We start from the raw sequence: 27562 nt of genomic DNA, 5'->3' as shown, positions 1-27562 counted from the left end.
GTAACAGTGGAAAAGACCGTGATGCTGGGAAAGATTGAAGGTAAAAGGAGAAGAGGGCAGCAGAGGATAAGATGGTTAGAGCGCATCATCAACTCAATGAACATGAATTTGAGCAAACTCTGGAATGTTTTACAGTCCACAGGGTAACAAACAGTCAGACACAATTTAGCAACTGAATAACAACAACAAAGTTTTCTCCATGATTTTATAAAGGTGTGGCTTTATATTTTCATGAGACTAGTTAATCTGAACTTCCTAAAATTCTGAGACAATGACAAGATAGATTAACAATATTCCTACGTAAAGTTTAAAAAGGAAAATATATATATATAAAAGTATGTTTAACAAAACTGAATCATAATACTAACAAACTTTTATATCAATAGTAATTATGTTTTATAGAGTGCCAGCTTAAAACATGATTTCCAAGATTCTTAGTTATTTCTAAAATCTTGGTCATGATGCTTTTAAAATACACAACTCTCCTTGTGTTAAAGAATGTGCTTATTGTGGCATATTAAGATGTAAAAATAGTATAATGGCTATTTTATAGAATATTTGGGGAATGAGACGCTGGGCCTGGGGAGCTGGGAAAACTGAGTTGAGAGACTAGGAAATGGATGCCAGACCAGGCTGGCTGTTTTATTTTTCTTTATTTTTTCAATTTGGTATATTAATAATATTTATTGCTTCAAATCCTCAACAATGCCTAGAAGAGTATTCATTCTGACAGTAATTGCTAACAAAGGATGGATTTCCTGTTTGTCACCAAACTAACACTGTTCATTTGTCTATGTACCATTTCAACCAGTTTTACCAAAATAGGAAAAAGAAAAGTTTATGGCTTTTTTTGTCTTTTACTCCTAAAGTAAGAAATCTCCAAAGAAACTTCTAAAAATTTATCATTCAGTTATTAATAATAAAAATGTAATAAATTATCATGGCATCTGGTCCCATCACTTCATCGGAAATAGATGGGAAAACAGTGGAAACAGTGTCAGACTTTATTTTGGGGGCTTCAAAATCACTGCAGATGGTGACTGCAGCCATGAAATTAAAAGATGCTTACTCCTTGGAAGGAAAGTTATGACCAACCTAGATAGCATATTCAAAAGCAGAGACATTACTTTGCCAACAAAGGTCCGTCTAGTCAAGGCTATGGTTTTTCCAGTGGTCATGTATGGATGTGAGAGTTGGACTGTGAAGAAGGCTGAGCGCTGAAGAATTGATGCTTTTGAACTGTGGTGTTGGAGAAGACTCTTGAGAGTCCCTTGGACTGCAAGGAGATCCAACCAGTCCATTCTAGAGGAGATCAGTCCTGGGTGTTCTTTGGAAGGACTGATGCTAAAGCTGAAACTCCAATACTTTGGCCACCTCATGCCAAGAGTTGACTCATTGGAAAAGACTCTGATGCTGGGAGGGATTGGGGGCAGGAGCAGAGGGGACGACAGAGGATGAGATGGCTGGATGGCATCACCGGCTCAATAGACATGAGTTTGAGTGAACTCCGGGAGATGGTGATGGACAGGGAGGCCTGGCGTGCTGCAGTTCATGGGGTCGCAGAGAGTTGGACACAACTGAGCGACTGAACTGAACTGATAGTATAGTATAGTGGCTACAGAAAATGCTATTTGCTGGTCTGCTAAATTATTTACGTATGACAGGTGATTATTACCAACTTCCAAGCTACCAGTGAGGGTTGTTACTAGAAGTCAGTTAAGTAGGCAACAAGTTAAATTTTAAATGGATAATTAAGACTATTGTAACAGCAACAATGAAAGAAAAAATAAAATCATGTAAATAAGGTTTTGGAAGGAATTTTTGTTTTTTAAGAAAAAGAACAGCAGGCTAGTCCAAATGTATCAGCCTGTTTTAGCATATGAAAGAACATAATGATGATCAAAACTTGAATGTGTATAGCAAGTTGATGAAGGTCTAAAGACGTAATTTTTATTTGCCTTGGTGTATACGATCTGGGGCCAAAAAGACACTATAAATTGTGCTGCATTTTGACAAAACTCTCTCAGTTTTAAAGGACTATTCAAAAGATAATTTAAAAAGAATGTAATCTTCTACTACTAGAGTTACATAGAATGAGTCAATTCCTTTTTCTATGATAGCCCTTCATGTATTTGAAAAATGCTTTTATGCTCCTCTATTTAGGGGTAAAGGATGAGAAGGACACTGGAGAAACTAAAGTCATGAGAGAGTTAAGAAGTCATACGTAATCTGTCTGTACAAAGTTTGAAATGATAAAAGCACAAAATTATGAATGAAAGTTCCTTTTACATCACATTCTCATCAGCATTGTACATATTTTAGATTTTGGCCATTCGACTAGGTGTCCAGTAGTATTTCTCACTGTTTTAATTTTGCAATAATTCACAGATTGGAAGAAAATTTTTATGTATCATATATCTTACTTGGGGCTGGTATCTAGACTATTATAAAGAATAGTTACAACCCAATAATAAAATGACAATCCAACTTATAAGTAAGTCAGATATAGAAAGAAAAATACCATATGATCTCACTTACATGGGGAATCTAAAAAACAAACAAACAAACAAAAACCACAAGTTCATAGATACAGAGACAGACAGATGACTGCCATAGATGGGGCTGGGGGATGGGCAGAATGGGAAAGGGGATCAAAAGATACAGTCTTCCTGCTATAAAATGAGTCATGGGGATATAATGTACAATGTGGTGATTACAGTTAATAATACTGTATTGCATATTTGAAAGTTGTCAAGAGTAGATCTTAAACATCCTCATCACAAGAAAAACATTTTTATAACTATATCTGGCGATGGGATATTAACTAGACTTCTTGAGGTGATCATTTCACAATGTATGTAAATATCAAATCATTATGTTGTATACCTGAAACTAATATAATGTTATATGTCAATTATAGCTCAATTTAAAAAAATGAGCAAAGGGTCTGAATAGGCATTTCTCCAAAGAAGAAACACAGAAGGCAAATAAGCATATGTAAAAGGTGCTCAACACCATTAGTCATCAGGGGACTACAAATCAAAACTGAAGCAAGATACCTCTTCACAGTGACTAAGATGACTATGATCAAAAGACAGATAGTACCCAAACTAACACAGCACTGCTAATCAACTACACTACAGTACATATATTAAGAAAAAGACAGATGGTAACTTTAAATGGAGCATAACCTATAAAGATATTCATTCACTGTGTTGTACACCCAAAATTAATATCATATTGTAAGTCAACTATAATTGAATTAAAAAAAAATAACAAGAAGTCTTCATGAGATGTGGAGACACTGTAATCCACATACATTACTGGTAACACTATAAGCATCTAGCAGTTTTCCAAAGGGTTAAACACAGAGTAACCATATGAGTCAGAAATTCCACCCCTGACTATATACTCAAGAGAAATGAAAACCTGTTCACACAAAATTTGCACATGAATATTCAAAGCAACATTATTCATAATAGCCCAAAAGTAGAAACAACCCAAATATCCATCCATTGGTGCCAGAATAAACAAAATATGAAATATGCATTCAATAGAATATTATTTGGAAATGAAATGTGATAGATGCTACAACATGAATAAACCTTGAAAACATTATACTAGTGAAAAAAGCCAGTCACAGAAGATCACATGCTCTATGATTCCACTCATATGCAATGTCTAGAAGAAGCAAATCTCTACATAAAGTTGACGGAGGGAGGAGGGGAAAGCTGCGTTTCTCAAATCTGCACAAAAGTATAATATAAGCTGCCAGAGGCCTGACCATACTGGACAGGATCGTCTAGGGCACGGGTTCTCAAACTGCCTAACTGCAATGGGACAATGGAGTCATTCTGAAAATTAAAAATTCCTCAAGTTGTACCTCCTGCAAAATTCTCATCCAGAAGATACAGAGTAAAGTACAGGACAGACATTTTTTTTTTTCTCAATTTTGTCTATTATAAATAAGTTACCATATAAGTCTTTATGTAGACATACATTTTCATTTCTGTTGGAAATTACCAACAAGTAGAATTGCTGGCTTGAAAGGTTAAGTATATGCTTAAAAGAACTGCCAAACTATTTTCCTAAGTGCCTGTAAAATGTTATGTTCCCACAAGCTATGTGTGAGTGTTCCATTTCTCCATAGCCTTGCTAACATTTTACATTGTCAGCATTCTCAACTTTAGCCATTCTAGTAGGTATGGTATCTCACTGCAGTTTTTATCTGTATTCTCTAAGGACTAATGATGTTGAACAAATATTCATATGCTATCGAACATTCATATATTTTTCTCTTTGAAACAACTACACAAATCTTTCATTTGTATTTTTCAAATACAATTATTTTTATTTGTGGGTTTTTTGTTACCGAGTTTTAAGTTTTCTTCACACCCTTGACACAAATTCTCACATGAATGTTTAACAAATATTTTCTTCTTGTCTATATAGATTCCCTTTATCACTTCATAACCATGCCTCTTAAAGAACAAAAGCTTTTATTTTAATAAAGTTCACTTTTTTCTTTAATGCTCCATGCTTTGTGTCCTGTCTCAAAAATCTTTGCTTAATGGTAGGACACAAATACTTTCACCTATGTATTCTCTTAGTTTTTCATGGAACTCTGATGCCTAGATCTATAATTTTGACTTAATCTGTATATGGTATAAGATAAGGTTTGTTGTTTACTTGTTTTATTTTTCCATATGGAAATCTAATTTTTAAAAAATTTTATTTTATGTTGGAGTATAGTGGATTAACAGTGTTGTGTTAGTTTCAGGTGTACGGCAAGGTGATTCAACTATACACACATATACATGTACCTATTCTTTTTCAAATTCTTTTGCCATTTAGGTTATTACAGAATATTGGATATCTAATCCTTATAGCACTGTTTGTAGAAAAGATTATACATTTTACCACAGAATTAGTATAGCACTTTAACTGATAGTCAACTGACTATATCTGTTTCAGTCTATTCTTACTTTCTTTTCTACTCCACTGATCTCTGTTTCAATTTTTATACCAATATCATATGGCCTTGGTTACAGAAATTTTGTACTAAGTCTTGAAAAAAATCAGGTAAGGTCGGTCTTCTAACTTTATTCTTTTACAGAATTGATATTCTAGGTCCATTATGTTTCTATATGCATTCTGGAACCAGCTAGTTGATTTCTATCCCTAAAAATAGAAGACTCCTAAGATTTTTATTGGATTTCTTTGAAACTATACATCAGAACGAGGACATCTGACATCGTTTCTGGTTTTGTAAATATGGAGTTGTTTGCTACCAAGGTCTGGACTCTATAGGTCAGGTCATCCATCTTCCTTATTCATTCTTAATGTTCACCATGCTTCCAAGATGGGAGGCTAGGCCTGGGTAGAGGTTAGAAATGGATATTCTGTTTGAAAGCGAAAGTTGCTTGATTGTGTCCAAGCAAAAAGGAGAGAAGAATCAAATCAACAAAATTAGAAATGAAAAAGGAGAGGATACAACAGACAATGCAGAAATACAAAGGATTATAAGGGACTATTATGAACAACTGTATGGCAATAAAATGGATAACCTGGAAGAAATGGACAGATTCTTAGAAAAGTTCAGTCTTCCAAGACTGAACCAGGAAGAAGTAAAAATTATGAACAACCCAATTAGAAGCACTGAAATTGAAGCTGTGATCAAACATCTCCCCCAAAACAAAAGCCCAGGACCAGATGGCATCACAGGACAATTCTATCAAACATTTAGAGAAGAACTAATGCCTATCCTTCTAAAACTCTTTCTAAAAATTGCAGAGGAAGGAACATTTCCAAACTCATTCTAAGAGGCCACCATCACCCTGATACCAAAACTGGACAAAGACAACACACAAAAAAGAAAACTACAGGCCAATGTCACTGATGAACATAGATGCAAAAATCCTCAACAGAATTTCAGCAAACAGAATTCAGCAACACATCAAAAAGCTCATACACCATGAGCAAGCTGGGTTTGTTCCAGGGATGCAAGGATTCTTCAATGTACACAAATCAATTGATGTGATACACCATATTAACAAATTGAAAGATAAAAACCATATGATCATCTCAATAGATGCAGAAAAAGCCTTGGACAAAATTCAGTACCCATTTATGATTAAAACTCTTCACAAAATGGGCATAGAAGGGACCTACATCAACATAGTAAAGGCCATATATGATAAGCCTACAGCAAACGTTATTCTCAATGGTGAAAAACTGAAAGCATTCCCCCTAAGATCAGGAACAAGACAAGGGTGTCCACTTTCACCACTATTATTCAACATAGTTCTGGAAGTCCTAGCTACAGCCATCAGTGAAGGAAAAGAAATAAAAGGGATCCAGATCAGAAAAGAAGAAGTAAAGTTCTCACTGTTTGCAGATGACATGATATTATACATAGAAAACGCTAAAGATAGTATCAGAAAATTACTAGAGCTAATCAGTGAATACAGCAAAGTTGCAGGATACAAAATCAATGCACAGAAATCACTTGCATTTCTATATACTAACAAGGAAAAATCAGAAAGAGAAATTAAGGAATTAATTCCATTCACCATTCTAAGAAAAAGAATTAAATATCTAGGAATAAACTTACCTCAGGAAACAAAAGAACTGTACACAGAAAACTATAAGACACTAATGAAAGAAATCAAAGACAACAGAAACAGATGGAGAGATATCCCATGTTCCTAGGTAGGAAGAATCAATATTGTGAAAATGACAATACTACCAAACACAATCTACAGATTCAGTGAGATCCCTATCAAATTAGCAATGGCAGCTTTCACAGAACTGGAACAAAAAATTTCACAATTCATATGGAAACACAAAAGACCCCGAATAGCCAAAGCAGTCCTGAGAAAGAAGAATGGAGCTGGAGGAATTAACCTTCCTGACTTCAGATTATACTACAAAGCTACAGTCATCAAGACAGTATGGTACTGCCGAAAAAAAAACAACACAGAAATATAGACCAACAGAACAAGATGGAAAGCCCAGAAGCAAACCCATGCACTTATGGGTACCTTATTTTTGACAAGAGGCATACAATGGGACAAAGACAGCCTCTTCAAGAGGCTGGGAAAACTGGACAGCTACATGTAAAAGAATGAAATTAGAACACTTCCTAACACCATACACAAAGATAAACTCAAAATGGATTAAAGACCTAAACTCAAGACCAGAAACTGTAAAACTCTTAAACATAGGCAGAACACTTGATGACATAAATCAAAGCAAGATCCTCTATGACCCACCTCCTAGAGTAATGGAAATAAAAACAAAAGTAAACAAGTGGGACTTGATTAAACTTAAAAGCTTGTGCACAGCAAAGGAAACTATAAGCCAGGTGAAAAGACAACCCTCAGAATGGGAGAAAATAATAGCAAATGAAACAACTGACAAAGGATTAATTTCCAAAATATACATACAACTCAAATCAAAAAGTGGGAAAAAGACTTAAACAGACATTTCTCCAAAGAAGACATACAGATGCCTATCAAATGCATGAAAAGATGCTCAACATCGCTCATTATTAGAGAAATGCAAATCAAAACTACAATGAGGTATCACCTCACACTGGTCAGAATGGCCATCATCAAAAAGTCTACAAACAATAATGCTGGAGAGGACGTGGAGCAAAGGGAATGCTCTTGCACTGTTGGTGGGAATGTACATTGATACAGCCTCTATGGAAGACAGTATGGAGATTCCTTAAAATACTAGGAATAAAACCACTATACAACCCAGCAATCCCACTCTTATGTATATATCCTGAGGAAACCAAGGTTGAAAAATATACATGTATCCCATTGTTCATTGTAGCACTATTGACAATAGCTAGAACATGGAAGCAACCTAGATATCCATGGACAGATGAACGGATAAAGAAGTTAAAGAATGGATAAAGAAGTGGTACATATATAACTGACACAATATACACAATGGAATATTACTCAGCCATAAAATGAAATGCATTTGAGTCAGTTCTAATAACACATATATATGGAAACTACCAAAATGTTACTGAAGAATTTATTTACAGGGCAACAGTGGAGAAACAGACATAGAGAATAGACTTATGCATGCGGGGAGAGGGAGGAGAGGGTGAGATGTATGGAAAGAGTAACATGGAAACTTACATTACCACATGTAAAATAGATGGCCAACAGGAATTTGCTCTATGGCTCAGGAAACTCAAACAAGGGCTCCGAATCAACCTACAGTGGTGGGATGGCGAGGGAAATGGGAGGGAGGTTCAAAAGGAGGGGATATGTGTATACCTATGACCGACTTGATGCACATGAGTTTGAGTGAATTCCGGGAGTTGGTGATGGACAGGGAGGCCTGGCGTGCTGTTATTCATGGGTCTCAAAGAGTCGGACACAACTGAGCGACTGAACTGAACTGAACTGATGGCTGATTCATGTTGAAGTTTCACAGAAAACAACAAAATTTTGTAAAGCAATTATCCTTCAATTAATAAATTAAAACAGTGGGAAAAAAGAAGAATATGAGGGACATTCTAAAAATATATATATATATATACAAGACAGTATGATATTAATGGGGCAAAATGAAAAAACAAAATATGAATAGGAAGTTTACATCTAAAGCCATGAAAAACAGAATAAACATAGAAAACAGCATGTTCGGATCAAAGAAAAGAGAAATTCAACTTCTTTTATGATAAATTTTAGATAATCAAAAGACACATGTGAAATAAATGAGTAAGTTCTACATGCACCAAGACTGGGATACAAATTTGGGAGTAATTTATATAGAGTCATTTAAAAAAATGACTTGAATACCAAAATGAGTTCAAGATGCTCCCCTTGGAAGAGAAGCATTCTTTCAATGCAGGGTGAAAATAGGAGGATCTATACTGAAGGAGAACCTGGAAAGTCTCTTTCCCTCTCCTTCTCTCTCTCTCTGTGTCTCACACACACATACACACACACACAAACACACACACCAATAAAAACAAACAAACAAAAATCAAGGAAAGGGACATGGATCTCATTGAAATGAATGACTATAATGACACTGAGAAGTGTAAGATAAGGCCTAAGAAATGTTACTTGGATGTCTCAAAAAGGAGGTAAATAATTTTAAAGCAATAAATTTGTTAGAAAATTAAGGCTAGAAACTAAATACAGAATTTTACAGTCTTGTTTAAAGTTTCACTTTAATTCTATTATATTTGATCATTTTTTGTTATCAGAGTGGGAAAACAGGAGAAAGTTCACTATAGTTAAGAAGTCGAATCAACAACATGGACCACTTATTTGTAGAAATTAGCACTAATAGAACAGATGATAACACAGTAGTAAAAAAGGCAACAGGAAAAAAGCACACTGAAAACAGTTTCTAGAAAAAGGAAGAAATATAAATTGTTTTAAGTAAACAACTTAAAAACAAGAAAGTATCAAGTTCTTCAAAATTTTATGACACAATACTCAGTCTTAATGAGGGTGCAGGAGACTTCTCTAAGGGCTTGCTAGGTGGTGCAGCGGTAAAGAACCTGCCTGCCAATGCAGGAGACGCACAAGACGTGGGTCAATTCCTGGGTCGGGAGGATCCCCTGGAGTAGAAAATGGCAACCCGCTGCAGTATTCTCACCTGGAGAATCCCATGGACAGAGGAGCCTGGAGGGCACAGTCCACAGGGGTCACAAAGGGTCAGATATAACTAAGAGCACACACACACACACACACACATACACACAGACTACTCTGACACCGCTGGGGAGCATATATTGAACAACCTTTCTTAAAGGCAGGTTAGCAACGTATTTCTGCAACATTTAAAGTGCAATTCACTTTGACATAGTAACTCTGCTTCAAGGAAGTACTTTCAAAAAATTTCAGAGACATTCACAATGATTTTTACATAAACATGCTAACCTGATCAACATCTTGAATAATACACTACTATAACAATATGTGGGCTTCCCTCGTGGTTCAGCTGGTAAAGAATCTGTCTGCAATGCAGGAGACTGGGGTTCAATCCCTGGGTCAGGAAGATCCCCTGGAAAAAGAAATGGTAATCCACTCCAGTATTCTTGTCTGGTGAATGTCATGGACAGAGGAGCCTGGTGGGCCACAGTCCATCGGGTTGCAAGAGTCAGACACAGCTTAGTGACTAAACAACAGCAATATGTAAATAGTTTACATATACAAGGACTTCGCTGATGGCTCAGACAGTAAGGCGTCTGCCTGCAATGCAGGAGACCCAGCTTCGATCCCTGGGTTGGGAAGATCCTCTGGAGAAGGAAATGGCAACCCACTTCACTACTCTTGCATGGAAAATCCCATGGACAGAGGAGCCTGGTAGGCTATACTCCATGGGGTCACAAAGAGTCGGACACGATTGAGCAACTTCACTTTCACTTACATATATAATACTATGGCATAATATGTCTTTAAAGTCTGTTGTAGAAAAAGTATTTAATATGTGATATACTATTTGAGCACAGGCTCTGGAATAAGATATCCTAAGTTCACAGCTAGGCTCTGCCACTTACTTGCTATGACTATATAAGAGGAGCCATTGCTTATTTATATGTAAAACAAAAATAACAGTAATTTCATGTATTTAATCAAAGCTATTAGTGAGATTAAAAAGGTACAAAACATAAAGAACACAGCACACTGCCTGACATATAATAAGCACTCAACAAATATTGTTTTGATGAATAAAATGTATGAAAATGCATAAAGCTATATATTCAACTGCTCTTAATTCTATAAAAAAGTAAACCTAGGCATATGCACAGAAAAAACTATGGAAGGAAATTTGCCAGCAAGATTTTAAGGGTGGTCAACTCTACATTGTGGGATTATATGAGATCTTTATTTTCTTCTTTACACTTTCTATACTTTCCAAATTTTTAACCATAAACATGTATTACATTTATAACTTTAAAATGTTCTCTAAAATTAGCACATGCTTATTTGACAAGTGATGATGGCATTTTACAGTGACTGTAGAAATAGTCTAAAAAGTTTTGCTCTAGAAGCTGGGCTGGAGGAAGCACAAGCTGGAATCAAGATTGCCTGGAGAAATATCAATAATCTCAGATATGCAGATGACACCACTCTTATGGCAGAAAGTGAAGAAGAACTAAAGAGACTCTTGATGAAAGTGAAAGAGGAGAGTGAAAAGGTTGGCTTAAAGTTCAACATTCAGAAAACGAAGATCATGGCATCCGGTCCCATCACTTCATGGCAAATAGATGGGGAAACAGTGGCTGACTTTATTTTTTCTGGGCTCCAAAATCACTGCAGATGGTGACTGCAGTCATGAAATTAAAAGACGCTTACTCCTTGGAAGGAAAGTTATGACCCACCTAGACAGCATATTAAAAAGCAGAGACATTACTTTGCCAACAAAGGTCCATCTAGTCAAGGCTATGGTTTTTCCAGTGGTCATGTATGGATGTGAGAGTTGGAATATGAAGAAAGCTGAGCATCAAAGAATTGAAGCTTTTGAACTGTGGTGTTGGAGAAGACTCTTGAGAGTCCCTTGGACTGCAAGGAGATCCAACCAGTCCATTCTAAAGGAGATCAGTCCTGAGTGTTCATTGGAAGGAGTGATACTAAAGCTGGCCACCTGATGTGAAGAGCTGATTCATTTGAAAAGACCCTGATGCTGGGAAAGATTGAGGGCAGGAGGAGAAGGGGATGACAGAGGATGAGATGGCTGGATGGCATCACCGACTCGATAGACATGGGTTTGGGTGAATTCTGGGAGTTGGTGATGGACAGGGAGGCCTGGCGTGCTACGGTTCATGGGGTCACAAAGAGTTGGACACAACTGAGCGACTGAACTAAACTGAACTGAAGGATTATAGTCACTTGTTCTTTATTAAAGATGCAAATGTGAATAACCATAAATAACTAGACTAAAGGTTCTGGACTCAAAAATCCAACAAGACATTTTCTCAAAATGTACAGGACAGGGTAATTCATACAAATGGTTTTGCGCTCTTGTTTTACAACAAATTTCACAATGCTTATCAAATGTTATAAATTTAAGCATAAAATAAACAATATTTATTATTTATATTATAGCAATTCCTAATTGTCTTAATTCATCTGTGTAGGCATCCTTATGTTCATGCACACCCAAGAACCTAAAATGAGAAAATACATCTGGAAAAAGCTATAAATGGACCAAAAATGCCTGTCAACCTAGAATCCTATACACAGAGAAAATATATTTTAAAAAATCAAAGGTGAAACAAAGGCTTATTCAGATATACAAAGCTGAAAGAATTCATCACCAGCAGATCTGGTGATAAAATGGTAAAGGACATCCCTCAGGCAGAAGAAAAGTGATACTAAGTGGAAATACATATTTCACAAAGGAATAAAGAACACTGGAAACAGAAGACAGTAGAGCTATAAAGCATTCCGGCAACACGAAGAGTGGCAACAGATATTTGGCTGGATTTGCTCTCCAAATTCAGAGACCAGTGTAAGAAAGAGGCATCTCACAATTAAAACGCAGGTCTCTGATCCTACATAATTCTTCCTGTCTGCCTTAATACAGAGAGCATTAAGGAGATAAAGAGAGCTCAATATTATTTGATTATTATTTTCATTAAAAGGGTATTGATTTAAATTTTTTTCACATTTCAAAGTGATATTCATTAAAGAAAGGATCTAAAAATCTGATACACAATTAAAACAAGAAAATTAAAGCCACCTTTAAATTAGAAAAGAGGGAGAGAGGGAGGGAAGTGCCACAGATTTTGCTATTTCTTTGAAGGGCATTTCAATTTACCTTTTTAGAGGTAAGTTGTATGGTGATTAATGTGGAGACAAACTCAAGAAACTATAAAAATGAGCAGAAGAAAGAGGAGAGGTAATAAATGATTGAACAGGGGTGAGGGGAATAAATAATACTAGTTACAAAAAAGGGCACTGGCTTAGGGTGACTGCAACCATGGACTGACCCTACAACCCAGAAGGTCATGAACATGCAGCGCATTTACTATGTAAGTGGTTACCTGGTAGGGAAAAGTTTTTTGGCATCTGATACCCACTTTGCTTGAATTTTTTACCCTGAGAGAGGGCAACTTTTAGATGCAACTTTATAAAGTAGTAACTGATAATCTCTTTCAAATCTTGGCTCATAATTAAAAGAGCAGAAAAGAAGGGATGAGTCATGATAGTAAAAATTAATTGGACAGTTTCTCCTCATCAGACCATCCCAGAGTAGAAAGCTTACAGATAACATATGCTTTCCAAAATTTTTCCAGAATAGCAGAGTAAATACCTGTTTATCCCTGGAAATATGCAATTTACAGGAAGGTGGCTTTAAAAACTGGCCACTTTGTTAAAGTGTCCTGTGTATATTCATAACATTACTGCAGCAAAAATTAATGGTTAATAACTTAATATGAGAAACGCTGGGCTGGAAGAAGCACAAGCTAGAATCAAGATTGCCAGGAGAAATATCAATAACCTCAGATATGCAGATGACACCACCCTTATGGCAGAAAGTGAAGAGGAACTAAAAAGCCTCTTGATGAAAGTTAAAGTGGAGAATGAAAAAGTTGGCTTAAAGCTCAACATTCAGAAAATGAAGATCATGGCATCTGGTCCCATCACTTCATGACAAATAGATGGGGAAACAGTGAAATCAGTGTCAGACCTTATCTTTTTGGGCTCCAAAATCACTGCAGATGGTGACTGCAGCCATGAAATTAAAAGATGCTTACTCCTTGGAAGGAAAGTTATGACCAACCTAGACAGCATATTAAAAAGCAGACACATTACTTTGCCAACAAAAGTCCATCTAGTCAAGGCTATGGTTTTTCCAGTAGTCACGTATGGATGCGAGAGTTGGACTGTGAAGAAGGCTGAGCACCAAAGAATTGATGCTTTTGAACTGTGGTGTTGGAGAAGACTCTTGAGAGTCCCTTGGACTCCAAGGAGATCCAACCAGTCCATTCTAGAGGAGATCAACCCTGGGTGTTCTTTGGAAGAAGTGATGCTAAAGCTGAAACTCCAGTACTTTGGCCACCTCATGTGAAGGGTTGACTCATTGGAAAAGACTCTGATGCTGGGAGGGATTGGGGGCAGGAGGAGAAGGGGACGACAGAGGATGAGATGGCAGGATGGCATCACCGACTCAATGGATGTGAGTTTGAGTGAACTCCGGGAGATGGTGATGGACAGGGAGGCCTGGCATGCTGCAATTCATGGGGTCGCAAAGAGTCGGACACGACTGAGTGACTGAACTGGACTGAACTGAACTGAATATTATTTTAATAAAAATTTAGAACAAACAAAATGTAAATGGCTATCATGCCACTCAGCTAAATTACAAGTTACCCTCTAAATTATAAGGCAAAGTAGCACAATAAAAGAGAGAGAAAAGAACAGAAAAAGAAAATGTTAGGTCTCAAGAATAAATGTTTTGAAAGCAACTGAAACACAGGTATTCACTTATTCAACAAATATTTAATGAGCACCTCCAACATTTCAGGTGTCATATGAAATGATACAGACAGACATGAAGACAAATTCAGAATGTTAAGATATCATATCGAATAGTAAGGGAGACCCAAAACTTTTTAACTATACTAGATACTCAGGAGATATATATCCATGGTAAATTTTTAAAACTACTCAAAACTATCTGTGATTAGTTTCTGACACATTTGGAAGGGGTAAAAACATCACAATAAAAAACGCTTATTGTATCAGGGGTGGTAAGGGAAGAGGAGGGAGAAAAGTATTTTCTCTATATATCTGTTTATTTGACACACCTTGAAGGAAGACTGACCAAATTTGAGGCAACACTGAAATCATTTTCTTAAGGAAGAGTTATCAAGAAGTTAGAAAGCTATAAGCTAGAAAGCTATAGTACAGACTCAGTCTTTTAAAGGTAAAATGAACATCTAACCTGGAACTTTAATTTTGTCCACTACTGAGTTCTGAAGAGTAACTTTCGCAAGGCCACATGGTGATTATTTTAGTTGCAGTTTCAACTATATAAAGTATTACATATTCTCTATAGAAAGATTAAATATTCCATATTTGCTGAAATAGAAACAAAGACTAGAGCCATTCAACCCTTTGATGTATATTAATTCTAAGTTTCTTGAGAGAAAGAAAGAGGAAAGAGAGAGAGAGATGGGAGAGAGGTGGGAGAGGGATGAAAAGAATGGAAAACATATCTGCATAAGAACCACATTATACTCATCATACTGTTTTGTAAATCCTTAATACAATATATTTCTATATCAGTAAGTATACATGTATTGACTGGAGACAGCAACCAAAATGTTCCTTTTGTATTTTTTTTACACTGATAACTTTTAAATAGTAAATTATAAATGCTATGCAAATGAGTATACCTTTACTGGTGGAAACAAGTATAATAATTTAAAAGATGTGAACACTGCCATAATGTGACCACTTATTTTCAAATATATATATACACACATATATACACATATATGTGTGTGTATATATATATAGGTCACATGATCCCAAAGATTCTCATTTCATTACCTCCAGTTGTCTTTTTTAATATATTCACTGAGGCATTTATTAAGTATCTATTATAACAACAGCAGGATTACTGTACTAGGTAAATATTCATTTATAAGATCTGAGGAAATGCACACTGGGATGGGTAAAGCAAAGTTCTCTTATCAATGTAAATATTAAAACTACACAGGAGAAAACATCAGTAAACAGATTAACATAAAAGAAACCTAATTTTAAAAATGAGTGATACAAAAACAAATAGTTCTGAGTTTAGAAAACAGGAACTGACTAACTGATTAATAAGAAATTTTCTTTTTTTCTTCAATGAATTGCCTTCTCACTATTTTAATGGTGTCTTTTGGAGAACAAGAGGACTTAATTTATTTATTTTTGGTCGCTCGGCATGTAGGATCCTAGCGCCTACCCTGGGGCTGAAGCTACGCCACACTGGAAGGGCGGACTTTTACCCACTGGGCCACAAGACAAGACCTCAAATTTTCTACATTTTTGGCTTTAAATCAATTGGTGTTTCAGTTTGGCTTTGGGGCCTATTTACTTAAGAGAGGTGATTGATAATTAATATTTTTTTAATATTAACAATAAGAATTATTCCCTGTCACTTTAGAATCATTTATATTTCTCATGAAACATAAAGAAAAATGATGTAGATTTTGGCAAACAAATTTTAACTCTCTTGGAAGAAAGGTTCTAAAGTAATAGTAGGAAATGCTACTGTTGCTGCTAAGTCGCTTCAGTCGTGTCCAACTCTGTGCGACCCCACAGACGGCAGCCCACCAGGCTCCCCTGTCCATGGGATTCTCCAGGCAAGAACACTGGAGTGGGCTGCCATTTTCTTCTTCAATGAATGGAAGTGAAAAGTGAAAGTGAAGTCACTCAGTCGCTTCCGACTCTTAGCGACCCCATGGACTGCAGCCCACCAGGCTCTTCCGTCCATGGGATTTTCCAGGCAAGAGGACTGGAGTGGGGTGCCACTTAGGAAATACTACTATCATCACAAAATACAATCTTTTATGTGAATATCTTATTTTACAGGGAGGCCTGGCGTGCTGCAGTCCATGGGATTGTAAAAGAGTAGGACACGACTTAGCAACTGAACAACAACAATTATAGAATCCATTGACAGAGCAAAGAAGTTATTTCCTTCAGTAAGACAATAAATTACTTTTAAACACAAAATATTAATATCCCACTTTCTTTGTTTTAAGTATAACACCTAGTCAGCTGAAGATTCACTCAAAACATTCATTTCAGACCTTTTTTGTTTAAGTGTTCAGATCAGTTCAGTTCAGTCGCTCAGTCATGCCCGACTCTTTGCGACCCCATGAACCGCAGCACGCCAGGCCTCCCTGTCCATCACCAACTCCTGGAGTTCACTCAAACCCATGTCCTTTGAGTCAGCGATGCCATCCAACCATCTCATCCTCTGTCGTCCCCTTCTCCTCCTGCTCTCAATCTTTCCCAGCATCAGGGTCTTTTCAAATGAGTCAGATCTTCACATCAGGTGGCCAAAGTATTGGAGTTTCAGCTTCAAAATCAATCCTACCAATGAACACCCAGGACTGATCTCCCTTAGGATGGTCTGGTTGGATCTCCTTGCAGTCCAAAGGACTCTTAAGAGTCTTCTCGAATGTGTAATGGGAATACAAATAAGGTTACTCTGGTAAGATGTAATCCTTAACCACATAGAAAGAGATGATAATGAAGGTGTGGCTTCCTATTTAAACAAATCAACTTAGTTCCTCTGAAGGTGTGGCTTTCTATTTACATAAATCAGTTTTATTTATCAGTCCTCTATTTAAATAAATTAGTTCCTCTTGGGAAACATCTTCGGATATCAATATGTTCTTAGAATTACAAAAGAAACATTACTACTATTGGTTTCATTGGAGATTGACAAATGATTTTCAACATGGTTTATTATTTCTAGATAAGATCGTAAAAGTAATACAAACTTAAACCTGAAAAAAATCAAAGCCAGTCATTAGTATTTAACTTTCTGAAAAAAATAAGATTATATTTCATTGATTTTGGCACTCATATTTTTTAGTCTACTTTTATTTCCACTGACAATCCTCTGTATCATCACCAATTTGTTGCATCAGTAGCTAGGTAAGGATTAATCAAAATCTTTCAAGATGCTTATAGCTCAAGATGATGAAAGCTCGGACATAAAATATGAACATCTGACGCTCTGGTGCGTATCCAATTATCCCAAGAGGATGTTTAACCCTCTCCGAGAGATTCCACAGGTCTAGATGGCACTCAAGAACCTATGTTTCTAGACAACACATTTTGAGAGACATTGATCTCCACAATCACCATCATTGCAGGATCCAAGTTCCTATTCTCTCTCCTACCACTGTCATTTTCAGAAGAGCCAGAACTACTATCATTTGTCTTGATATTTCTCAAGTTGAAACTATATGCTGATCTCCATAGTACATATTATTAAATGATATATACCATGTTTCTAATCACTATCCATGAGCTGGACAGATGAATGGATATATACAAAGGAAGACAGATATAGATAACAGACCCATCCACCTATTTATCTAATATACATTAAAGAAATGTATTCTGACTACAAATCAGAAAGTAATTCAAATGTCTTAACATTTTCCACATCTGAGACACACTCTGAAATTCTGTTCTAAAAAATCAAAAGAAAGCTACCAATGAAAGAAATTTCCAGAAACATTTCCTGGAAGATTTTAGATGTTAACAGTAGCTGGTTTACCTGCCGTCTCGCTGAGCAGCACCGCCTTCTGTCACTGTCTTGACAAATATCCCCAGCTTTTCAAGGCCTGCATCTGCTCCAACACCCATTCCAATAATACTTATGCCAAGTCCATCCTCATCTATGAAAAAGGAAAAAAGTGAACAACCTTAATTTTACACTCATCCATAATTAGCTTCTGAGATCTATTTGCTGCTTTTAATTTTGTTCTTTTTGAACTATACTGACATGTTTGCTTTGACAGAATTTTATCCTGTGCTGGGGAGCAAGGATGTTAAATAAGATCCCTTAAAAGGCTTGTTAGTTTATTTTCACTATTGCAGTTGGCTATTCATTGTGATCCCTGGAAAAGGTAGTAACTTGATTATTGAGCAATCAATCTGAAAACACAGCCTAACTAAATAACACAGTATTTTTAAGCACAGAGCATACATACTCACACATATATGTATGTTTGAGTATAATATTTTAAATTACTGTGATTATAATACATCTGGAATTTCCCATTTATTTACGTGGTCTTCTTTTTCTCTTAACTTGGGCCACATGCCCATTCATGTTAATAAGATGGTAAGTATCTCTCAATATTTTCCTCTGTTCTACTATACAAGCATATAAACATATGATCAGATAAAATATACACATATATGTACATATAGTTGAATATACATATTATATAGTGTTTAATTTTCCTTCTTATTTCCTTTACACAAACAAGATCATATTATACCTACTTCTCTCTGCAGCTTTTTTTTCTGATCCAATGATAAGATATCAACTTATATAGCCTTAAATCACTAATAATCATAAGAGTTCATGGTGAGAAGGTGTCATAATTTATCCAACCATTTCTCTATAAACAGGCATTCACTTCTGTTTTCATTTTATTGGACCTTTGAACATATTGACAATCACATTTTTAAATTCAGATACAATTTTCCTTTCTGTGAACACATATATTTTAACATTAATGAAATAAAAGATACACTATTTGCATTCCACATTTTTTGGTTAACATTCAAAGTTGTTTTCCGATAGCCTCAAAGTCTTTATAATAATGGTGCATTAGCTGTATAAAAATAGATATGAACTAATAATCAACAGTGTTGGATTGATTAAAAAAAAATAAACTGGCTCATGTACTCAATAGAATATTTCATGCTTTTAAAAGACTCTTTAGCAATAACCTTTAATTTGCTAAGTATTTTCAGCTAGTAATTTTTTTAATAGGGTTCATCTCATTGATTATTACTTATTACTAGCTTCTGCTTTAAGTATTTCTAAGTACAATTCATAATCCTACATTTTTAGTCTTCTGCTGCTGCTGCTGCTAAGTCGCTTCAGCCATGTCTGACTGTGCAACCCCAGAGACGGCAGCCCACCAGGCTCCCCCGTCCCCGGGATTCTCCAGGCAAGAACACTGGAGTGGGTTGCCATTTCCTTCTCCAATGCATGAAAGTGAAAAGGGAAAGTGAAGTCGCTCAGTTGTTTCCGACTCTTAGCAACCCCATGGACTGCAGCCCTCCAGACCCCTCCGCCCATGGGATTTTCCAGGCAAGAGTACTGGAGTGGCATATCTAAATGCTGTCTAATACCCACCCCACACCAGACGCTCACCCTGTCTACACTATATGGCTCCCCTCCCCGAGGTTGCCTCCGAGGTGCCCCCCGCCTGGCACCCCGCCCTCTGCCAGGCCGCCTAAGCCCAGGGGCAGCTCCCGTGGCTCGGCACCAAGCTCCTCCCCGACTGTCCCACACCTCCAGGTTGTCCTCCACACCTGCCAGATTAATCCTCACGAAGACTCACGTCACTTTCCCACTCAGAACCTGTGAAGCCCTGCCTGGCGCACCAGTGGCTAAACTCCTTAGCTGGCATCCGCAGGCCAGGCACAGGCCATCCACGATGGGCCTCGACACACACACCTGCATGTTTTTTCTCAGTGTGTGGTCTTGCATGGATAGTATTGCGTGGGTAGCCTAGTATGGATGCACATTTGTGCTTGGGCTAGCCCTGGGCTGCTACAGATTGTTTACCCACTTGGAAAATATTTTCTAAGGATAAATTGCTGGGAGTTGAGTCTGTGTTTAAAGGATAGGAGGCTTTTGCTCTGTGTTGCCAAACTGCCCTGTGTAAAGACTGTGCCAGTTTACATTCCCATCACAGTCGGGCGAGGCCTGACCCCGCGTTCCTGCGTGTGCTGGTCTTACTGGTCCATTTTGAAATGGGTGGCATTGCATTGCCACCACTGCACCAGTGCAGAATGCACTTAAGGCGCCTAAAAAGGCGTGGGGAAAAAACATTAGAAACGTCTGAGTGGCTGTTACTGAGGTCGCCTATAAGGCAGTCATGTCTTAAAAAGATTTGGCTTAGTTGGGGAGATAAGACATATGACAAATTTTTAGTCTACATATGTTTAAAAATATGTCATTTAGCAAAAGTGTGATGTCTTTGCTCAGTTGTATGCTAAAGAAAGCTAGTACTGAGTTTGATCCCCAGCTGAAGGCACATCCACATTAATTTTAGGCATAGGTACCTCTCTGCTGTGAGAACTGTTGATCACTGAGTGATCACTGGGGACTTGCCTTCACTCCTTACATTTAGAATATTTGCACACATCATTTTCCATATTTATTACATTCTAATTGTTTCCCTGGTATAGGTATTCATATTCATTAAGAGGCATTCTCATTCTAAAACTTTCCTACATTTGCTATAGCTTTACAGTTTCTCCCTAGAATGAGGTTTCTTATGCATAAGAAGGTCAGATCTGTGCTGAAAGCTCTTCCTCATTGGTTACATGTATACAGTTGCTTCTGTTACACAAATTCTCTTATGTGTATAAAAGTCAGCTGTATTCAGAATTATTGCACATATTTATCACATTCATAGGATTTCTCTAGAGTGTGAATGTTTATATTTATGAAGGGATTAATAATGCCCAAAAGCCTTCCCAGTGTTTACATTTAGTGAGTTTGCTCTTGTGTTATTTAAGAGATGATCGCTGTAGACTTTTCCACATTGAATAATGTTGCAGGGCTTCTATCCGGTATGAAATCTTTGGTGAATATTAAGTATTAGGGGGATTCTTATTCATATTCATTGTATTTATAGAGCTTTTGTTCATTATGAATTAACACATATCAAGCCAACGTTAAGTTACCATACTCGGTATACTCAAAGGGCTCCTCTCAAATGTGGATTCTCTGTACTACTATGCCTTTTAACGGTTTCTTCCAACAAATATCCTGCATGAAAATTATATCTTAGTTTTTAAATCCGTTTTCTCTCCCTGGACTCGGGTTTTAGTAAAATCATCTCCCTTCCTTTCATAGCTCCTCTTGATGGAAAATTACTCAGTCTTGCAAAGATGAAAATGCAACTGTGGGCAAAGCAGTATGTTGGCTTGAGCCACTCTCAATTCAGTGCAGACCACCTGAAAGACATGGCGATAACTGAAAGAAAACTAAAGAAGAGTACAATCAACCCAGAGATCAGTTGACTGATTTCACCCCTGTACAGCTTCTCTGAGATGGCAGGCATGGGTGAAGTCCAGAGCCACACGCTTGAGGGCTTTGATTCCTGTGGTTGCACCGTCAAGAACCCAGCAGCCACCCTGTCTTCCTCTGTATATATTCTACTAGGAACAGGCAGAGCACGAAGTATGCAAAACATCCAGGAAAAGATGGAAAAGACTCAAAGGCTATGTTAGGAAGATGCTGACACCACCTCTGGAGCTCAGAGATTATTTTCTCTACCAGGAAAAAAAATCTCATGTTGGTTCAGCATTCCCCTCACAACTAGTGAGGTTTGAGCTTGTATTCATAGGAATGTGGGCCATTCAATTTCCTCTAAAGTAAAGTACCAATTTTTCTAATGAGTTTTGCCTGTCTCTTTCATCCTGAGAGTTTACAGACTCTTAGAATATTATAGCTATTAACTCCATGTCACCTATAATGAATATTTCCCCTCCTAAATATATCACTTATCTGTTGGCTTTGTTTGACAATATTGCCTTTAAAAGTTTAAAATTTTGAATGAGTGAATTGGACCATCTTTCTTTTATAATTTCTGATTTTCCAAATGGTTAAGCCCTTCCTCCCAGAAGCCCAGATGTAGATATACATTTTCATAAAATATCTTGTTTTTTTTTAATATTTTACTATTTAATTCATGTAGTTTAGCTTTCTATATGATATAATGAAAATGAAGTTTTCCCAACTTAGCATTCTTTCAGATAGATGCTCAGTTATGCCAGAACAATTTGTAAAGTACCCTGTTACTCCTAGAGTATCTCACATGTCAAGTTATTAAATTTTCATGCACACTAACATCATTCTCTGGACCTTGTAATTTGTTTCAATGATCAACTGCTGTATGATTACAATTTGTTCTGATTATCGAGGATTTACATTACATTCAGATATTTGGGAAATTAAATTCTTTCACTTTCTTTTTCATACTTCTCTTAGGTCTGTATTTTTCCATGTAAAATTTAGTACTATATTATGCTATCCCCTCTCCCAATGTAACTGATGACAGTTCTATTTGAATTGCATTAAATTTATATATTACTTTGTCAGGATTGAAGATACCTATCAGATATAGGAGAGACTTTCCTATACTGAGTCTTTCCATCCAAGAATGCAGAATATCTATTTGCTTAGATCCTGTATCTTTAATCAAGATCTTCAATCAGGATCCTGTATCTTTAATGGGCTTCCCTGGTGGCTCAGCTGGTAAAGAATCCTCCTGCAATCCAGGAGACTTGGGTTCGATGCCTCAGTTGGGAGGATCCCCTGGAAAATGGAACAGTTACCTACTCCAGTATTTTGGCCAGGAGAATTCCATCGGGTCGCAAAGAGTCAGGCATGACTGAGCAACTTGCACTTCCACTTTCGTATCTTTAATAACCCCAAACAACCACCTAGCCCAAGCTCTCACTTAAGCAACCTGCCTGGACTCTTCACATGCACCAGTGGTTTGTAGGAATACAAGAAAACATCAGACCTCATTCACACTTCCCTACTCCTAGTCACAAATCCAGCCAACCAAAGTAGATGGGTTTTAGGAGGGATGGTAAGGGAGGAGTCTTTCAATATATAATCTATATAGAACTCATATAAACTGTTTTTGAAATCTGAAAAATAAAACCTTCCATGAGAATGAAAACTTTCTCTAATCCTTAGGGGAAAAAAAAGGCTATACTTAGGAAAAATAAAGTCATTTCTATACTATTAGAATACCAGCATAACATTAACATTGCAGAGCTCATATACCTTTTTCTAGTTCCACTGGGAAAAGTTCCAGCTTTTCTACACGTTTTTCAAGTTCATACTCAGCCGAAGCAGCCACGGGATCAACTTCATCATTCCTTCTGTCATAGTCTTCATTGGAGTATGTGCTGAAGACCTGTAGTAAGATGTCAGCAATAAGATGAAAATACAGAAAAGACAGCTTTCTTAATTTAAAAAAATTCTGCTAAGTATCCAAAACTACATAGGTTACAAATTTTGTATGAAGAATTTCTTCTAAACAACTGTTTTGTCATCAAATCAATATACATGTTAGGAAAAGGAAAACGGAATCAGAATAAAAGTAACTCACTAATTTAAAAAATGTACCACTTTGAATAATTTGAGAGACAAGAGTAACCAACAGCTAATCATTACATGGTTATCAATATTTATCACTTTTTACAGAATCAGGCTATACCATATTAGCTGCAATAAAACTAAGGTAAAGCATTTTGAGCATGCTGCTAGAGCAAATGCCCACGCGGAATCCATTTCATGCTATGACCTGTGGAAGCCCTGGTGTTGTAGTGTGCTGGTACTAGAATTATCTTGGAAACACAGAATCACTGAAACTGACTTCTGTTCTATACTGTACCAGGCAGTGTTAGGCTCTCATTTGTCATCTCTCATTTTACTTGCATGCAAATATACATTCAATTCTCATTGAACATTTTAATGAAATCACTTTCAAAATATTGCTGAAGATCTGCAGAAAAAAATAGAATATTGGTAGGTCTTTCTTCCTGACCTAAATCATTCAAAAGATCATCATATGCGGTCTTCAAATGTAGCCATAAGGAACCTATTGTCCTTGTTTCTGCTGAAATATTTGAGTTATTTTAAAAGTAACTGGAACTTGGTTTATAATCCCTCACTTAATACACTGAAGAATATTTAAAAGAAAGAAATATATAATTCATCAAACCAAATTAATTTACATGATAAAAACTGACATTTTCAATTAAATTCAATAGTTATAAAGTATTCAAACTGTGCCTGACAAAACTCTGTCATGTCCTCCAAAATTTAAAATCTCAGAGTGAGCAGTTTTTTAAAAAATATACATAAGAAGTGAAAGCAGGACTGAAGGTCAGAGATGGAAGAAATCAAGCCTATTGTCTATAAAGCCAGCCCTGCTAGTCCAGATGTGGTTTACATTCATATTACTGGAAAACTGGCAGTTCTTACATGCTATATATGGTAATCTATAAACCAGAAATACATATTGGATACACAGAAACAGATGTAGTGTGGTTCCTAATTCTACACACTTCTCAAAATCGTGTCATTTATAGTCTTTGTTCCTGACTTTCAACATGTTTTCATAGCCATGTACCATTCACATTTGGTCTTTACCACATTTCTCCACCAAAATAAACATTTCTGCATCAAAAGGAACACTTCGAGACTATGGGGTTTGTATCCTTTAAATTTATCTTTTCATAAAATATGCTTCCCTATGCCCCTTCCATAGAACCTTCTAGTGTTTTTCTTAAATTGTCAAGTTTATGACTTTCTCTAAGACAGCCTTTTCGATCTTTCACTTCCCTTATATGTTTTGGTAATCATTATTTAATTCACATATATTCATGCATCAAAACTGTATACAGTACCAGCTCTATGCCAGACATTATGCTAGACACAGAAGAAAGCACAATCTCAAGAAGCTCACAGTTTAGTAGGAAGACAGAAATAAAAATAAACAACTACCACATATGTGATAATTGATGTGACAAAAGAATATTCCAGCAATTTTTTTATCGTTCAGAGAAAGGGAATAATTTCATGGAAGGGGAACTATCTGAGCTGAATCCTAAAGAATAAACAAGGATTTATATATTCAAATGTAGAAGAAGTGAAATATGTATTTCAAATATAAGACACTAGAAAAAATCTGTATCTTCTGGAAAACATGGACGATTGAACGGATCACAATATAGCATGCCTAGATAAACAAACTTTAATAACACACACAAAAAGTAATTGGATCTGGAACATACATGTCCTGGAAACTACTGGCAGTGATGACTGGAAATTATTCCATTAATGTCTGCCACTCTACTTCTATTAATAGGTTCAATTATATGATTGCTAAACAAAGATTCAAATGACATTCATACCACAACATAACTCAATTTTACTCCTGCATTTAATACGTGAATAACAGAATGTATATGTATTTTTATATATGTATATAAGTGTATGTATGTGTGTATACAGTGCAAGTGAGAAATAGATTTGAGGGACTAGATCTGATAGACAGAGTGCCTGATGAACTATGGACGGAGGTCCGTGACATTGTACAGGAGACAGGGATCAAGACCCCAAGAAAAAGAAATGCAAAAAAGCAAAATGGCTGTCTCAGGAGGCCTTACAAATAGCTGTGAAAAGAAGAGAAGCAAAAAGCAAAGGAGAAAAGGAAAGCTATACCCATTTGAATACAGAATTCCAAAGAATAGCAAGGAGAGATAAGAAAGCCTTCCTCATCAATCAATGCAAAGAAATAGAAGAAAACAATAGAATGGTGAAGACTAGAGATCTCTTCAAGAAAATTAGAGGTACAAAGGGAACATTTCATGCAAAGATGGGCTCAATAAAGGACAGAAATGGTATGGACCTAACAGAAGCAGAAGAAATTAAGAAGAGCTGGCAAGAATACACAGAAGAAATATACAAAAAAGATCTTCATGAACGAGATAATCACGAAGGTGTGATCACTCAACTAGAGCCAGACATCCTGGAATGTGAAGTCAAGTGGACCTTAGGAAGCATCGCTACAAACAAGCTCGTGGAGGTGATGGAATTCCAGTTGAGCTATTTCAAATCCTAAAAGATGATGCTGTGAAAGTACTGCACTCAATATGCAGCAAATTTGAAAAACTCAGCAGTGGCCACAGGACTGGAAAAGGTCAGTTTTCATTCCAATCCCAAAGAAGGGCAATGCCAAAGAATGCTCAAACTACTGCACAATTGCACTCATCTCATATGCTAGTAAAGTAATGCTCAAAATTCTCCAAGCCAGGCTTCAGCAATACGTGAACCATGAACTCCCAGATGTTCAAGCTGGATTTAGAAAAGGCAGAGGAACCAGAGATCAAATTGCCAACATCTGCTGGATCATGGAAAAAGCAAGAGAGTTCCAGAGAAACATCTATTTCTGCTTTATTCACTATGCCAAAGCCTTTGACTGTGTGGATCACAATAAACTGTGGAAAATTCTGACAGAGATGGGAATACCAGACCTCCAGACCTGCCTCTTGAGAAACCTGTAAGCAGGTCAGGAAAAACAGTTAGAACTTGACATGACACAGACTGGTTCCAAAGAGGAAAAGGAGTACATCAAGGCTGTATATTGTCACCCTGCTTATTTAACTTCTATGCAGAGTACATCATGAGAAATGCTGGGCTGGAAGAAGCACAAACTGGAATCAAGATTGCCAGGAGAAATATCAATAACCTCAGATATGCAGATGATACCACCCTTATGGCAGAAAGTGAAGAAGAACTAAAGAGCCTCTTGATGAAAGTGAAAGAGGCGAGTGAAAAGGTTGGCTTAAAGCCTAACATTCAGAAAACTAAGATCATGGCATCCAGTCCCATCAGTTCAGTTCAGTCACTCAGTCATGTCCGACTCTTCGCTACCCCATGAATCGCAGCACGCCAGGCCTCCTTGTCCATTAGCAACTCTCGGAGTTTACTCAAACTCATGTCCATCGAGTTGGTGATGCCATCCAGCCATCTCATCCTCTGTCGTCCCCTTCTCCTCCTGCCCCCAATCCTTCCCAGCATCAGAGTCTTTTCCAATGCGTCAACTCTTGGCATGAGGTGGCCAAAGTATTGGAGTTTCAGCTTTAGCATCGGTCCTTCCAATGAACACCCAGGACTGATCTCCTTTAGAATGGACTGATTGGATCTCCTTGGAGTCCAAGGGACTCTCAAGAGTCTTCTCCAACACCACAGTTCAAAAGCATCAATTCTT

At 36.9% G+C, this 27562-nt stretch overlaps 1 protein-coding gene across 14 annotated transcripts in view; it reads right to left on the bottom strand.

Moving 5' to 3' along the window:
• PPP1R9A (protein phosphatase 1 regulatory subunit 9A) overlaps positions 1-27562 on the bottom strand; it is a 339661-nt gene that overhangs the window by 134927 nt on the left and 177172 nt on the right. For all 14 annotated transcript variants that reach the window (XM_025291975.3, XM_025291972.3, XM_044946447.2 and 11 more), the window contains exons 3-4: positions 23566-23698; positions 18289-18409 (exon numbers count right to left, since the gene is read on the bottom strand). In XM_025291975.3, coding sequence (XP_025147760.2) covers positions 18289-18409; positions 23566-23698 — 254 coding nt within the window. The remainder of the gene's footprint in view (positions 1-18288; positions 18410-23565; positions 23699-27562) is intronic.

Source organism: Bubalus bubalis, chromosome 8 (genome assembly GCF_019923935.1).
Source record: "Bubalus bubalis isolate 160015118507 breed Murrah chromosome 8, NDDB_SH_1, whole genome shotgun sequence".
NCBI lineage: Eukaryota > Metazoa > Chordata > Mammalia > Artiodactyla > Bovidae > Bubalus > Bubalus bubalis.
The sequence above is the reverse complement of the archived record's forward strand: the minus strand, read 5'-3'. Positions and strand labels throughout refer to the sequence as shown.